Source organism: Populus trichocarpa, chromosome 3 (genome assembly GCF_000002775.5).
Source record: "Populus trichocarpa isolate Nisqually-1 chromosome 3, P.trichocarpa_v4.1, whole genome shotgun sequence".
Taxonomy (NCBI): Eukaryota; Viridiplantae; Streptophyta; class Magnoliopsida; order Malpighiales; family Salicaceae; genus Populus; species Populus trichocarpa.
The window spans coordinates 21,287,454-21,303,561 of NC_037287.2; the positions used below are offsets into that span (position 1 = coordinate 21,287,454).

A 16,108-nucleotide genomic window follows, 5' to 3' on the forward strand; every position below is an offset into this window, starting at 1 on the left:
CAGTTCGAGTCCCGCAAATCTCACAGTCACTGGAGGCTTACATGGTCATTAACTTCAGGACCCGTGGGATTAGTCAAAACGCGCGCAAACTGGCTCAGACACCCACGTTAATAAAAAAAACTAAATATATGTTGTTGGTACCACTTTTATACCAGCAGCGAACAAGACATATAATATACTAGGTATATTGCCAGCGCGTGTTATCACGGGCTTGTAGATGTAATGTTCCTTGATGATGTTCTGATTGTGAAGACACTTTCTTTTTTTAAAAAAAAAACTTTGAACTACTTAAATAGATGCAGAACTTAACTCAAGCTATGCTATGTTGATTTTTGACCTACGTTGAATGGTTATGTATGTTTTAGAGTAAAAATTGATGAACATTTTATTTGTGATCCTCCCCACTCGTATAAAATATGGAATGCACTATGTAGAAGAAAGAAAAACATAACTAATTCTGAGGGTTTTATCTCAACTGGTCAGGCTATGGATTTGTTCCCCAGAAGTCATCAGTTTGAGTCCCACAAACCTCAAAGTCACTGGAGGCTTACATGGTCGTTAACTTCAGGACCCGTGGGATTAGTCGAAACGCGCGCAAGCTGGCCCAGACACTCACGTTAATAATAATAAAAAATATATATGTTGTCGGTACCACTTTTACACCAGTAGCAAACAAGATATATAATATGCTTGGTATATTGCCAGCGAGCTTTGCCAAGACACTTTCTTTTTTTAAAAAAAAAAAACTTTGAACTACTTAAATAAATGCAGAACTTAACTCAAACTATGCTACGTTGATACAGTTGTTCTATTTTAGGGTTTCAAGCATTGGTCATCTAAAATATGTTGAAAATGAACGGGAAAGGGGCTGGTGTTATTCCGAGGTGGAAAAATATGTTGGTGGATTATATAAAGCAAAGGATCAATGAAGTTGTTCCCTCATGCAATAAAAATATCAAATACTATGTTATGTTGGCATATAAAAGAACGTAAGAGTTGTGATGAGTGAAGGTCTCCAAGAAGTAGCAAAGGCAACAGCCTATGAATGGAGAAGAACAATGACATGATATTAAGCAATGGGATTTTATAATTCATGTATCGTAGTGGTAGCAAGCAGGGGGGATTTTAGGTTTTTTTAGGTCTTGGATGAGTATATCAAGATAGGTTTATAATGTTTTCTAGATATTTTGAATCAAAATTGGTTGAAAAATAAATTTTTAAATTCAATTTTAATTTTTTTTTCCACCACAGTATTTACAATCGGGTAAAATTAGATGACGAATCGTCTAACTTAATATTTTTTTTAAATAAGACAGATGACTTAATTTTTTTGAAAAATTAATTTTTTAAAATAGTTCAAATTAAGGGTCTAAGTGCGCAAGCCCATACTAAATGGGTCAGGCATGCTGGTCTAGCTTGTCAGACCCAACAACTCTTGACATTTTTTTTAATTTAATTTTTTAAATTATGCTTATATATATATAATGTTTTTTTTAATTTATATTTAAATTAAGTCCCTTTCTCTTTTTTTTATTTAGCTTCTTTTAAATAACAATTATGTTTTAGTTATTTTGTATGCATTTAATTTTTCAAGAGAGTATTCTAATTTGATCTATAATTATTTTTTATGTCTTATATAAATAAAAAATATTTATTTTTGTATAATATTTTTAATATGTGTATTTACATAATATTGTTTCTCTTTTATTTTATACAATCAATTTCATGTATGTTTATTTATATTATTGATTGATTAAATAAAATTTGATTTTGGTAAAAACAATCATTAAATACAACCAGGTCAAAGGCCTATGTTGTGAGGCCAAATATCTTTATTTTTTTTTAATTTTTATTTATCATTAATGATTTTAATTATTTTTTAACACATGTAGTTCTTGATATATTTGATTACATGTATGCACGAGCTTTTAGATTTGCACTTATAATTTTTTTATGTAAAGAAAAATCATCGAAAAAACCTGTATATATAATTTTTTTATAGGAAAAAAATTCTGACTCTCAACGGAGTACAAGTCAAATAGCTAGTTGATTATTCTATCATGGAAGGTTGATTGAGATAAAAAGTATTGTCTCAATTCACCATCATAAAAATATCAAACAACAACAAAATTGTCGACTTAATATTTTCCATCGACACTTCCCAATTATAATCATGACATTATATTTTCTATAAAAAATGTACAAAAAATTTATCGATAAAATAAAAATAATTGAAAAAGAAAGAAAGATTTTGTCATTAAGATGACACGTAATCATTTATCGATGGATTGCCCGACAAAAAAATCCATCGTAATATTCCATTGAAAATCCAAACAGTAAATTTTAAAGTGTTATACTTCTTTTGGATGTCATAACCCTCCCTTTATTAAATCAAGGATTTTAGTTTTTTTATCTTCAGTTTTTGGGTTCAAGAAATGTGGAAGTAACAAGTAAATGGTTTCATCTCATGTTACTTTCGATTATGATTTGTTTATGGAATGATTAAATAATAGATTAGGGTTTATAAAGATTTGAAGTTCATGTTGTTAAAATTGATTCATGATTATTATCATGGGTTTAGAGTTAAGTGATTGATTTTGGATGAGTTGTTAGAAATTAAGATTTGTCAATTGATTTGTTATGGGTTAAGAAATCTGTTTCAACTTTACTAGAAAATCTTGACAGAATGATCTTGAGTTGAAGATGATGAAATTTTATTTTGGTCATTGATTTATGAAAATTATAGTTTAGTCCCTGATCTTTGAAAATTATATTCTGACCCCCAAAATATATTTTGAGATTCTATGCAGTATTCTTATGAGGTTGAGAATGATAAATCCCAGCTTGGTAATTGATTTGTGTATTTTTCAGTTTAGTCCCTCAATTTTAGAGATTTACAATTTAGTCTTTGAACTCTGGAAAAAATGATAATTTGGTCATTGGAACATAAATTGAGATTTTGGACAGAATTGATGGTGAATTATGGGTGAGATTTCAGTATGTCATGTATTTTTACATTTATAATTTGATCATCCAATTCTGGTAAAATTATGTTTTGGTCCCTAATTTCTAAAAATTATCGTTTTAGTCTCTAAACATAGGAGAATAAACCTAATTTTCTTTTATGCATTAAAGATTTATCCTTAAAAAATTCTTGGTGTAGATACAATGTTTTGAAGTCTTGACTTGGAGACCTCGACGTGCAAAGCAAAAACTTGTGAGGATTAAAGTTTACTTGAAAACATCGATGTTCCACTCCAAGAGAGGAAGAAGAAGAAAAGGAAACAAAACATTGAGGGTGTTTGAAAGTGTGGTAATAGTTACTTTTCAAAGTGTTTTTTGCTAGAAATTTATAAAAATAATATATATATTTTTTTAAAAATCAATTATGATATCAACATATTAAACAATTCAAAAATATAAAAAAATACTTTTAAAAAAACTTAAAATTTAACCGACCTTTAATACACAATACCAAACATGTACTAAAAATGAGAATGTTCTTGTGTATTTTCGTTTTCTCATTGTTCTCACTATCACCATTGATGACGAATCAATAGTCTTGCTAATTGACTTGACTCCACTCATCAAAAGCAGAGGCCAATAGGGCAAGGTTGCATGATTATGATTTTGCTCAATCGTAGATGTTGATTGAAAACAATCCTCCACCACTAAAAATACGAATCACAAACTCATGACACCAGCAACAATTTATCATAATCTTTTCATCTCCCCAGTTACGTATAACCTGCATGCATTTCCCTTTCTATTTTTTTTCTTTTTTTTCCACTTGTAGACATTGATTGGGTTTGCTCATGAATGATGTACGAACAACATGTCCACAAGAGATGTGATGGGATGATAAAGAGCGTGAGATCTGCACAGCAGGTCTCGAGTTCGAGTCAGGGCGTGCATCTCTTGTAAGAGCCTGCGATAGCTGGAGTTTTACTCGCTCACCTGGACCCACAAAGTGTGCTTCCAGGAGGTGGGGTTTCCTCAAATTCAAAAAAAAAAAAAATAAGTACGAACAACAAATTGTGTACAAGCAATAACCTAATGGCATTCATAAGAATATTTTGGAGATTTTTAAGGTAATCTTAAATACTTGGAGCTAAAAAGCTGGCTTCTTATGTTAAAAACATGATAATTCCCGCATATTAGAAAAGCAAAGAGGTTGTTTATCGCTAAATATCTGCTTGCTTTTTTGTTTTAAAAATATTTTTTTTATTTTAAATTGATTTTTTAGATGTTTTTAGATTATTTTAATAAACCGATATCATAAATAGTTTTTTTTTAAATAAAATATTTTAATATACTTTAAAAAAAAACTATTTTAAAAAACAATCACTATCACAATACTAAATAGGCGCAAAGATGATATATTTTATTATAGTGCCGTTGATAATTTTTTTAAAATATTTTTAATATTAAAATAATATTTTTTATATGATTTGTCAATTATCTCAATGAATTAAAGTCCTAAGTTGAAGTATATATATCATCTAGGGATGAATTCCAACCCTTCACGTGTAGACTAACAAAAATGTTCTTGGATTTTAGGATCTCTTGATAGATATCAACTTGAATGATTTGAATATATATAGACACACGCACACTAGATTCAAATCTAACTCGAAATCTGATTTTTTATATGATTTGATATATATAGATATGTATAAAGAACTTTTATATTTTTTAAATCTACTATGACATGCATATATTCTAATATTAACACCGTGCACACATATAATATTTATAATTTTATTATATATATCAAATATAAATTATCCTTTATTTTTATATTAAATAATGAATATTCAAAACACAATTAGATATAAATATTTAAATATTTTATTTAATGAATAACGAGTAAAAAATAAATATAATAAAACACAGCTCCTTAAATATTCAATAATAATGTTAATATATATATTTATTTTCAATTAATCAATGATATTAGGATTAAAAAAGAAGAAGATATTTGCTTGATTTGCAATATCATCAAAGCGTGGATCTCAACTAGTTTTCGGGAGAAACTAAAGCCAATCAATGAATAAACCAATCACAACTCACCACATAGTCTCTCATCTCATGCGCTCTTGGTCATTTCCATCTCACTCTCCAATCAAACATCTCCACCTTTAATCAAACCCCCTCTCATTGGCCAGTCAAACTACGCGCTTATCCAGCAACTCGCAGTTACTTCGAAATTTAAAAACAAATTAAATTTCCCTCCCTGGAAAAACAAAAACAACGAATAGATATTTTTTAAGAGAAAAGCAGTGGTGGTTATTGTTAAGGCAAACTACATACCAGTCCTCGAAATAATATGTTATTATTATTATTATTATTTTAAATCAAATTGAAAACAATTACTAATAGTTTTTTTTTATGATTTTTTATAATTTAATATGTAATTAACATATTAAATTACTCTCACTTACAACTACTTTATTTATCATATATTATAAACTATTTCCTTAAATAAAATCATGATACATTTTATTTTTTAATATTATATACTGTTTTGCAGATATCATGACCTAATAACTTATCTAACATCCATAATGAATATATTTAAATTATAATTTTAAATAAAAAATATTACTTAAGAAAATCACTTAAGAATGAAGATTTCAAGATGAATAATTTCTTAGCAGTTTTTGAATAAGGGAGATTCTGGGATGAGTAACTCAGTAGTCTTAGGATAAAAATGATAAATTGTTAACTTAAGATACTATTAATACAATATACTTATAAATGGAGGACTGTTCTGTATGTTTTCCAATTACAGTCCAATCAAGCAAAAAAAGGAGGAACCCTCTAAAATAGCCATTGGTATCTCGACCATAGCTTCTTCTTTTCCCTCTCTCTCTCATGAGTCATTTTCTCTGTTTCTTTCTCTCTCTAGAAAAAGAAAAATTCAAAGAGAAAATTGAAATCTAGGGTTTCGATTTTTTGTAATTAATTTAGGAGATTTAATCTCTGGATCCCAAATTGGAGAGAAATTAGTGATTACACAAAAACGATTATTAAAAAATGAGCTTGGACTCGGTGGCTTCAAACACACATGGAAACCTTGATGAGCAAATTAGTCAGCTTATGCAGTGCAAGCCCTTATCAGAACAAGAGGTAATCCTTTTTTTTTTCTGTCAAAAGTTTCTATTTTTGTGCTTTTCTGAGTTTTTTTTTTTAATTTTTCTGGTGGGTTTTGAGAGTTTTCAAGTATTTTTTTGGAGAAATGGTGTGGATCTGGTTGGGATTGTCAGGGTTGAAATTGGGAATTTATGATAAAAATCTCTCTTTTTTGTTTTTTGAAAATTTTTTGGATTATTTTGAAGGAGTTTTTGTTATTTTGGGGTTTTGAGGTTGTTTTTGGAGAAATGGTGTGGATCTGGTTGGATTTGCGAGGGTCAAAATTGGGAATTTGTTGATTTTTTTTTGTTTCGTGTGTGTGGTGCAATCTGTGTTTTGAAGGGATCATGAGGGATTTTGAGGCAGATTTGTGGCTGGTTGGAGCAGATCTGTCCATGGGTTTTGCTTTTAGAATGTTTTTCTTATGATTTATTGAAGTTAAGGTGTCAACTTCGGGAAAAAGTTTGGATTTTTGTTTTATGGTTGGTGTAGATTTGAAGACATCTAAATATTTTGGATGGTTAAGATAATATGGGCATGTGGTTTTTGCTTTTTGGATTATGCTGCTTAAGCTGCCATAATGTAAATTTGGATCTTTGTGGTGTATTCTAACTTGGAGTGGATAGTTTGAGCTTGAGCTTTCTAGATGTACTAATGAAGGTGGATTCTTGTGGTGATGCTAAGATGTCCTAGTCTGGGAGTTAAGCGTGTAATATTAAGGCGTGCTTTAGGAAGATTGCTTTCAATCTTGGAATACCTAGTGTCATAGCAACAGCATCGCTTGAAGGAGGGTGTTCCTTTGTATTTGTTGGGGTTAGTTTGTGAGTTGATGCTCTATTCATATAACTTTTTTTTAAGATAGAATTGGTGTTAAGGACCTTGAGATCTACTTGTGATCAACTAAATGATGATGGCACGCTTTCACTTGATGACTGGTCAGGTCATTCTGAAGAACTAATCACTGTCTAAGGGTGTTGCTGGCTGTGTTACCTTTTTGATAAAAGCTGAAGGATCGATATAGATGGGACAGTGATTTTCTATTTTCTCTTGTCTTTTGTTAGTAGAAGGGGATTGGGGTTGATTATGAGGATGGGGTGGGGTATGACAACTCCTAATTATTAATGAGTATGATGGTGGTTTCCAAAGGCCTTCTCTCTTTTCTCATTGCCTATTTTCTGTACTTGGTTGAGGTAGTTTTTCTTACATGACTTTCATCTTCAATGATGGTTCCTTATCCTGATGTCACACCATTCGATAACCTCAATTTCCTCCCTCTTTTTCATGTGAAATAAAGTGAACAATCTTTCATCAAATCATCATTGTGCCGCACAATTTCCTTTGTCTTAAGTGGCAAATTATTCCTGGGGATGTTGTTTTCAATGAAAGTGTTTTTATGATTCAGGTAAGGGCATTATGTGAGAAAGCTAAGGAGATATTGATGGATGAAAGTAACGTTCAGGTACTCTACTTGTTTATGTTGATTTGTTCTGTTATAAGAGCATAAGTTCTGCAATTTTTTATATGCCATTTTTATGTTGCGGTTTAGCATCTATCTTTTGCTATCTATTCTTAAATGCAAGCTCTGAGCTTATTAGGACTCTTGAATTCACTGAGTTGTAATTAACTTTCTTTGTCTGCATAACTTGCAGCCTGTTAAAAGCCCTGTTACAATCTGTGGTGATATTCATGGTCAATTTCATGATCTAGCTGAGCTTTTTCGCATTGGCGGGAAGGTAAGTTTCTGATTGAGCAATTTTGTGCAGTAACATTTGCGGACATGGGGATTCCAATTGTTATCTCCTATCTTTTTTTCTTCTTGTAGTTGTTGTAATGGTCATGATCTCTCATGTGTTTTTTTGTTAAGGATAATACAATTGAATCACTTTACTTCACTTTCTATCACTGATTATGTTTTTAATTTCTGTTTCTTTATCATGTCATCATCTTAGGTATTAAGCTTCCACCACTGCTGTCTTGCCTGCCTAGTATGCTATTATTCACTTGGACCTTTTTGTTTGTTATAGTGTCCAGATACAAATTACTTGTTCATGGGAGATTATGTTGACCGTGGCTATTATTCAGTGGAAACTGTAACAGTAAGCATTTCCATCCTTTTATTTTTCTCCATGCATTTCAACTTCAGTGTCTTCTCTCTTCTCCTTTTATGTAACTGTGCCATTATATTAGGTTGTGTTTATAGCGTTGTCTATGGGACCATATTTATGCCAAGGTCTTCTGGTTTGAATTGGGAAAAATTTCAATTAAGCTTTGCTAAACAAAACACCTATAAAATTCTCTTAGCTATACATAAATTTTGATAACTTTCGACCTCAGTTTGGTTGAGGCTCTTAACTTCTTACTGCGTACTGAATTTTTTTTCCAGCTCCTGGTTGCCTTGAAAGTGCGGTATCCTCAACGGATTACAATTCTAAGGGGAAATCACGAAAGTCGTCAGGTATGCTTCCAAATGTATTTTTGCCAACTGATGCTATAAATTGTTTTATCCTAGGTTGACTTGTTATGATTTCAATGCTTTAATGCCTTATCTTAGCTATCTTTTCATCATGAAATCATTTGGGCTGATCATGGATGTTTATTCCCTATTTCAGATTACTCAAGTTTATGGTTTCTATGATGAATGCCTACGGAAGTGAGTTCTTCTGAATCCTTATTCTAATGGAAATACATCTTTAAGTTAGTTTGTAATCCTGCGGCCCTTGATTTGTAATTCCAGCTTAATGTTTCTCGTGTATATTATGCATAAACATAAATATTACTTTCAAGTTGGATGTGATTTTGTGAGTGACATGGATGGAGAATTGAGTCTGCTTGTAGAAATGAAAATCTATAACAAAAATAAAACGAAAAAAGAGATGATAAAAGCATAGCAATCAAGTTGCATGCTAGCACATTAGGTTTCTTGTGGATGGATTTCTTTGTTTTTAGCTTGGATGACTATTACATTATCTGTAACATGTCTGAGATGCATGAATATAGGTTGTTATGAAGAAAAGTAGAGTTCTTTGTGCAATTTAAACAATATAATTTCAGAAAAAAAAATCTACTACCTCTGATGAACCCACCGAAGTGCAGTAGCTATGTCTATCTTAACCCCAAGAACTTTTGAAATTGAAAGGAAGTGGACTTGATAATAGCTGTAGGATTTTTTACTAGTAATAAGTTAGACTTCCACGTACAGGGAAGAATTGTATATCCCATCTTATTTCAACTAACTTTATATCTCGCCCACTGTTATTCAAATAGTTGTATAGAATTGTTTTGACACAGGTATGTACAGGAAGAATAAGTATCCCTGGTTTTTGTTTGCAGGTACGGCAATGCTAATGTTTGGAAGATCTTTACAGACCTGTTTGATTATTTTCCACTTACAGCATTGGTGAGTGCTGGGGGCAAAAACAAATACTGAGTAACAGATTTTTTTACCACCAATATAATTGAAGAAAGAATACTAAATTTACATTTACCTTTGTGGATGTGCCATAGTACCTTTCAGTTTGGGCATTTAATATGGAGATGCTGTTTTTCTCCTCTTTTGAAGGTTGAGTCGGAAATATTTTGCCTCCATGGTGGATTGTCACCCTCCATTGAAACCCTTGATAACATTCGTAATTTTGACCGTGTTCAAGAAGTTCCCCATGAGGGTCCCATGTGTGATCTGTTGTGGTCTGACCCTGATGATCGATGTGGTTGGGGCATCTCACCTAGGGGTGCTGGATATACCTTCGGTCAAGTAATATACTCCCCGTATTCATTTTTTTCTCTTGCGTTTGTAATTTTTAGCAGAACAAACAGGTTTTTTCTTAGCCTGCTTCTTTTGTTTCTGTAGGACATATCTGAGCAATTTAATCATACAAACAACTTAAAGCTGATTGCAAGAGCTCACCAGCTGGTTATGGAGGGGTATAACTGGGGCCACGTAACTACTTCCCCTTGATGCTTCTTTTTTTTTCCCCTCTTGGCAAATCTCTTGCTTCATTTTGCAAATTTCATGTGGTTGATTGTGTGCTTGTTTTCTTGTGACAGGAACAAAAGGTGGTCACTATCTTCAGTGCACCCAATTATTGCTATCGCTGTGGAAACATGGCATCTATCTTGGAAGTTGATGACTGCAAGGGCCACACATTCATTCAGGTTGGTTTATGATGCTAGAGACTCTACAGGAAATCATAACATACACTAGGTGCAAAATTATATCTTGAAAATTGTCAAATCATGTTTGCAGTTTGAGCCTGCTCCAAGGAGGGGTGAGCCAGATGTGACCCGGAGAACACCAGATTACTTCCTATGATTCAAGCTGGTTATGAGATGCTGAATCCTCCTAGCGAGCGCTTCCTGGCTGGTTTACTTATTGAGGGCTATTTCCAAGTATAAATTTGCTATGTGGGCAGGTGGCAAGAAAGCATGTATAATGGGCAAGTGGGGCTTCCTTGATTCAATTGGCTTGCTGATTATGCTTGAGTTTCCATAAGAGGGAGCAGTGGAGCTGCAACAGAATAGCCGCAAATGTATCATTTCCAGCAAACAATGTGGCTTCTTTTTATTCCTTGATTTTGATTTTGTTCTCTTATTCCATTTTTTTCCCTTTTGTAGAAGGATGGTTGTTTCAGGGTTGGGGATGTGTAGAGAGACAATGAGTTGACTTATAATGGTTGCTTTTTATATTTTATCTCCATTCACGCAGTTCTAATCAAGTGTTTTCCAGTAGGTGCCTCCTTAACATCTCTAGATAATATTCACTTGCACTTTGCATCCGATAGTCGAGCCATGAATTGGTCTAAACCCCTCTTTCCCATGACAGTTCATTACAGGATTCAGTTGCAATTTTCTTCGCAGAATTGCATTGAACAAGCTCCTGCGAACGCATGGTGTTTTTCCTACTATCCACTCTAATATTGATCATGTCAAAGGTGCTAGATTTTGTAAATTGTTGTCTTCTATTGAAAACAGAAAGGAAGCAATCGATTTCAGTTCAGGAAGTTCAAACATTGATCTGGAATTGTCTCTGTCAACTGGCTCCCACCCCTGAATGGTTTTGTGGAGAGCTTAAGTTGCTGTTCTGTTTGATATTTTGGATTGTTGATGGATGAGAGATTGTTGGTTTGCGAGTGGACGGTATATATGCCATTTATGGTGTTTGGATGAACAAATGAAATTGGTTTGTGGAAGAGATAGTCACTGCCTGTGTGATAACAACAGTTAGGTTGAAAGTGTTGAGGCATCACCTTCAGGCAAATAGCACCCATTGATTCTTCTTCCGGAATCTTTTTGCAATGGGTATGTCATTTTCAAATGCCCGCTTACTCACCGAGCTTGGAATCTTTTGCAAGGACGTCAACCATGAAAGCATGTCTATTTTCAGATACTTCCAAGTTCTAACAAGGGAAAGGCTTGAAGATGACTCTGATAAAGACCAAAAACCCTAAAGAGACTTTAAGGTGCAATGCTAGCGTACACGTCTTCTTTTCCCTTTTTTCTTTAGAACCCAATTCTATTTGGGTACGAGGGATCATTTTATGAGATTTAGAAGATGATTCCTTCAAGTATGAAAGGATGCAAGTCTCTTGCAAGGCCATAGGTCGCCATTTTGTTTAGGTGGGCTTTTTTTTTTTTTTTTCCTCAAGTAATGTGGTTCTTAGAAAAAACATCACATAATTTTTTATATTGTCTGGTTATTATTTAAATAATAGGTTTTAAAAAACTAATAATTATAGGTTGTTTCTAATCAAGATTTCAATAGAGTTTTCAGTGTGATTTATGATGTGTGTTTATTAATTAAACATTTTTAAATTTATAATTAAAATAAAATGCAGATAATACTATATTATTTTATAAAAAAAACGAAGCCTATTAATTTTAGAAATTATAAAAAAACAAAGCTTAATAGACCTATCAATATCTTTTAAAGTGAGGGAGTGAGGATGTGGAAAAAATATGGTACATATAACATGTTTTACTGTGAATTGTAATAGTGTGATAATATTTTTACCTTTCACTTAAAAAAACAATGAACTGACATCAAGGATAAATGAGTCATTCTATAATTATTTAGGGGTAACTCAGTCTTTTCATAATATTTTTTATAGTTAAATTACTTGGTTACCCTTAAAAAAAATTGATCTATAAGCATTTTTGAAATTTCCTTTTACTATGCATGTTGTAATTACTCTATTGCCCTTGCAAACAAAAAAGCTTAGGCTTGCCTTTAGGAGCATATTCATCATCTATTTTTTTTTGCAATAAACATGTAGTCTCATGGATGATTGGTGATTTACTTAATATATTTTTTTAAAGTTGATGGCACATGCATGGCACATCCAATGAGCAAGCCACCTCGTAATTTTCAGGCGGTGTGTGCGGTGACTCACGGTTTTTAATTGAAAGGTTTCTTTTAAACCTTTAATATTTAATTAATTAAAATTGAGTTTTTTAATTTATTTTGATTTTTAATTCCACGGTTTATCGTAGACTTCTGTCTCGGATTGAAGGTTTCATGAGATAAACATGATTGATCTGAATCGATCTAGTATGTCGCTATCTTAATATCTTTTTAAAAAAAGTGTGTTGTCTAGTGTATCATCTTCTGAATATTTTAGAAGCTTTTTGTTTTTGACTTCATAGCATTTTTATTTTTTTCTAAGGTTATAAAAATATGACCCGACCCGCGGGTAAAAAACTAGTGTAATACCGTGGTACCTCAACCGCGGATTAGAGGTGATGTGAATAACCCTCCTAGAGTGTTCAGTATTTGGACCATGTGTTTAGGCTTATGGTAAGGAGATACCTGAACTCGAAACTTTTCAGAGGAAAAGAGTAGATCGATGCCGGTTGATCTACAGCCTCATCATTGCATCTGCTTCCATGGTGTCAGAAACTGTAGCATCTCTTCTCTGTTTGTGAATGTATAGAGAATAACATATATAAATTGCCTCAAAGAAGGGTAAGACTTGTAGTGCAAGCAGTTTTTGTCCAGATGAACATAATTTATATTTGTAATAACTAAGAAATGTATTGCAGTTTACTTTCCATGAAAATTTCTAGTTCTATTAGGGGAATGTGCAATCAATCTTATAGAGATTCATACTTCGAAGACTTCCTCCATGATACACAAACACAACCTTGTTTCACTATTTACTCCACTCCTCCACACACTAGGGCTGCTTACAAAATCTTGATTTACTGAAAGATCATGCTAGACATCGGTTGAGCTTTGGAGTATGCTAGGGGCAATGTGAAAAGTTTCTTAGTTCTTCCAACAAAAGCTCGTTTTGTGAAGTTATCATAATCATTATCCTCAATTGCATCCAAGATTTTTCTGTATATCAGCAAGGATGACCATACCTGCAACAAATCACAGACCAATCTGTCAACATACGAATAATCATCACGTACAATATAGGTTAGATTTGGATGTTTTTCAAGAGGTGAAAGGATAATTTCCAATACACACCGGCCATCGGCTAGCTTTTTCGAGCTGTGAAGCCCCCTCTTCTGCAAGGTTGAAATAGAATCTTGCCCTTGTTATCTGCTCCTTCATTAACTCTCTCCATTCATCAGTGACTTTTCTTGCGAAAACATCCTTGTCGCATAGACCAAACTGTGCAAGCTCATCTTGTGGAAGATAAACTCTCCCTCTCAAAGCACTGAAAGAAAAAAGGACTGAACTAAGTTAAGAGATTCAAATGAGGAAACTGAATGGAAGTTGTTTGGAAAAGACTTACTCCTCTCCAACATCTCTAAGAATGTTTGTCAGTTGATTTCCAATACCCAAGTACAGTGCTGCATTATAAATACTTAGAGCAGAAACCGAAGATTCTGCTGCAATTCCCATCACTGGAACACTCATAAGGCCGACTGTGCCCGCAACGTAGTAGCAATACATATAGAGCTCTTGAAAATTATCATAGCGAAATTTTCTAGTATCCATTCTCATACCTTCAATCATGTCCCTAAAAGGCTGTGAGATAATAAAAGATTCTATCATCAGATTGAGAACATACACAAAAATAGAAATTAATTCAGCTGCTAAATATTCCAAGTACCTTAATGTCTAAAGAAAACTTGGAAATCGTATCGGTAAGTGCAGCGTCGAGCATGTCATAGGGGAATCCATCAAAGATGTCTTGCAGCCTCTCTTCCCACCTATCAAGAACAGCAGTGCTCATGTGCACCGCATTAGGGCCATCGACCAGTTCGTCTGTCCTCCTGCACCATACTGCAGCAAACATTCCAGTTAAAAATAATTTGAAGTCATAACAGTTTACTTTTTAGGTAAATCTCATTGCTTAATGCATCTCTAGTGCAAGCGTTAGGATCCATCGAATTGCTTCTTTCGGAATTTTTTTTTGTGGAATGTGTCAAAGTTATTCACCAGGATATGATCCGACTTTTTAAGGATTAGAAACCTGATGAGCTCTTCATACTCATAATTCTATGCGTGTATTGCATTATCTTAATTTTCTTGCAAATTTATGTATTCTGGACTTTAATCTCTTACCATATATTGCCCATATGGCTTTCTGTCGCTCCTCTGTCATCAGCAGAGTTCCTGCATCAAGAGAGAATGGACATCAATCTTTTGCTACACAATTTGTGTCAAGATATAGAGGCAAATTAAATCTTGTGATAAATCATAAAACAGTTTGGAAACCTATGCTAATAGCGACTGGTAAGCAATCCAGCACGGATTCAAACGACGTGATAGTTCTGTTATCATCTAGTAATCCTTGAATCATGTGTTCTAGGACTATACACTAGTGAAAAATTAGAAATAGTTATGGATGTTACCTAGATAGAATGTCTTGGCATATTCGGCGCAAATGTTTCTGCACCTTCCATAAGCTCCTTCAAGAAACATGGGATGGAACTCTGACTTTCTACACGTATCTTGCTTGCCCAAGACGTTAGCTTGAGACTGCCTCTCAACAATTTCATGTACTTCAAGATCAGTATGAGGAATTCCTTGTTTTAATAGCTGAGGAAAAGCCTGTCGGCTCAATCTCTTTGGAACTGTGAACACTCCAGCTCTTGCTCTTGTAACTAAGGATTTTGAATGCAGGAATTTGCCATTATGTGCCCCAGCGCAAGGCTTAGCCGAAAGCGAAAATGTAGAACACATCTGGCGACTTTTAACAAGTTCTATCCAGGTATGAACAGGCTCCTGAAGAATGATCAGATCACTCTAAAATGATCGACAACTCCCTTCAAAATATCAGAAAATGTACCTAAGAACTTAATGAAGGATTGAATATCTCAAATATTTTGCACCCTCTAGCAATATCAAGTCAACTAAACAGCTGTATCTCTCCCTCCATTTCTCTCCCTTTCAATCTCTATATATATGAAAAGGACATTGATGAGAGCATCATGCAAATGGCCCACTAGTTTAAGCTTACTAGATTCTTCTTCTTCTGAAGTTTGTTGTTTCTGTATGCTTCTTCCATTGTGCATAAATAAGAACATGCGATAAAAAATTGGAACATCTTACGTCCAAAATGGAGGATTAATTAAATGGCTTGCTCTTATCGATGATAACAATTTGCATTACAAAATCTTGTTACAACTTAATAGTTTTTAATTTTCAGCAAAGACATAAACACCTAGATTTGGTGCTAGAGCATATTATGTTTTACCAAGATGCTAGATTTTGTCCAATAGCAACCTTAATAACACAACCTTAATTCTATTTATGCCCTGAAGTGACAATGGAGTGCATTTTGTAGTCCTCAAGTAAAATAAAAACCTCCCCCATATGAATTTTACAGTGTGCAATCAAAGAATATAGGCCATGTTGCCGTCATTTTCTCCTTGTGAAGGCCATATATGATGCATGAACAGTTGGTTTAGTCTTATATGATACATGGAGCTAAGACAACACATTTGAACATCTCAACATCAGGACTCAATCCATCTTCCAGGACGAAAGCTGCTGTTTGGAGCTACTACTTGGCAGTTT

The 16,108-nt window shown here is 33.4% G+C and overlaps 2 protein-coding genes across 2 annotated transcripts; one reads left to right on the top strand and one right to left on the bottom strand.

Annotated features, from left to right (window-relative positions):
• Positions 1 to 5,831: 5,831 nt before the first annotated feature.
• On the top strand, positions 5,832 to 10,847 carry LOC7461371 (serine/threonine-protein phosphatase PP2A-2 catalytic subunit). The gene is made up of 11 exons (XM_002304830.4): positions 5,832 to 6,132; positions 7,538 to 7,594; positions 7,785 to 7,868; positions 8,160 to 8,231; positions 8,519 to 8,590; positions 8,745 to 8,785; positions 9,466 to 9,532; positions 9,695 to 9,886; positions 9,983 to 10,072; positions 10,180 to 10,287; positions 10,379 to 10,847. The coding sequence occupies exons 1-11, from the start codon at positions 6,040 to 6,042 to the stop codon at positions 10,442 to 10,444; spliced, it is 942 nt and encodes a 313-aa protein (XP_002304866.1). The 5' UTR covers positions 5,832 to 6,039; the 3' UTR covers positions 10,445 to 10,847.
• Positions 10,848 to 13,115: 2,268 nt separating this feature from the next.
• On the bottom strand, positions 13,116 to 15,485 carry LOC18097235 (phytoene synthase 2, chloroplastic-like). Its single transcript, XM_006385993.3, has 6 exons — positions 14,941 to 15,485; positions 14,651 to 14,701; positions 14,196 to 14,368; positions 13,875 to 14,110; positions 13,604 to 13,796; positions 13,116 to 13,494 (listed from the first exon to the last, which is right to left on the bottom strand). Exons 1-6 carry the CDS (start codon positions 15,269 to 15,271, stop codon positions 13,330 to 13,332), a joined length of 1,149 nt encoding a protein of 382 aa, XP_006386055.1. The 5' UTR covers positions 15,272 to 15,485; the 3' UTR covers positions 13,116 to 13,329.
• Positions 15,486 to 16,108: the final 623 nt, after the last annotated feature.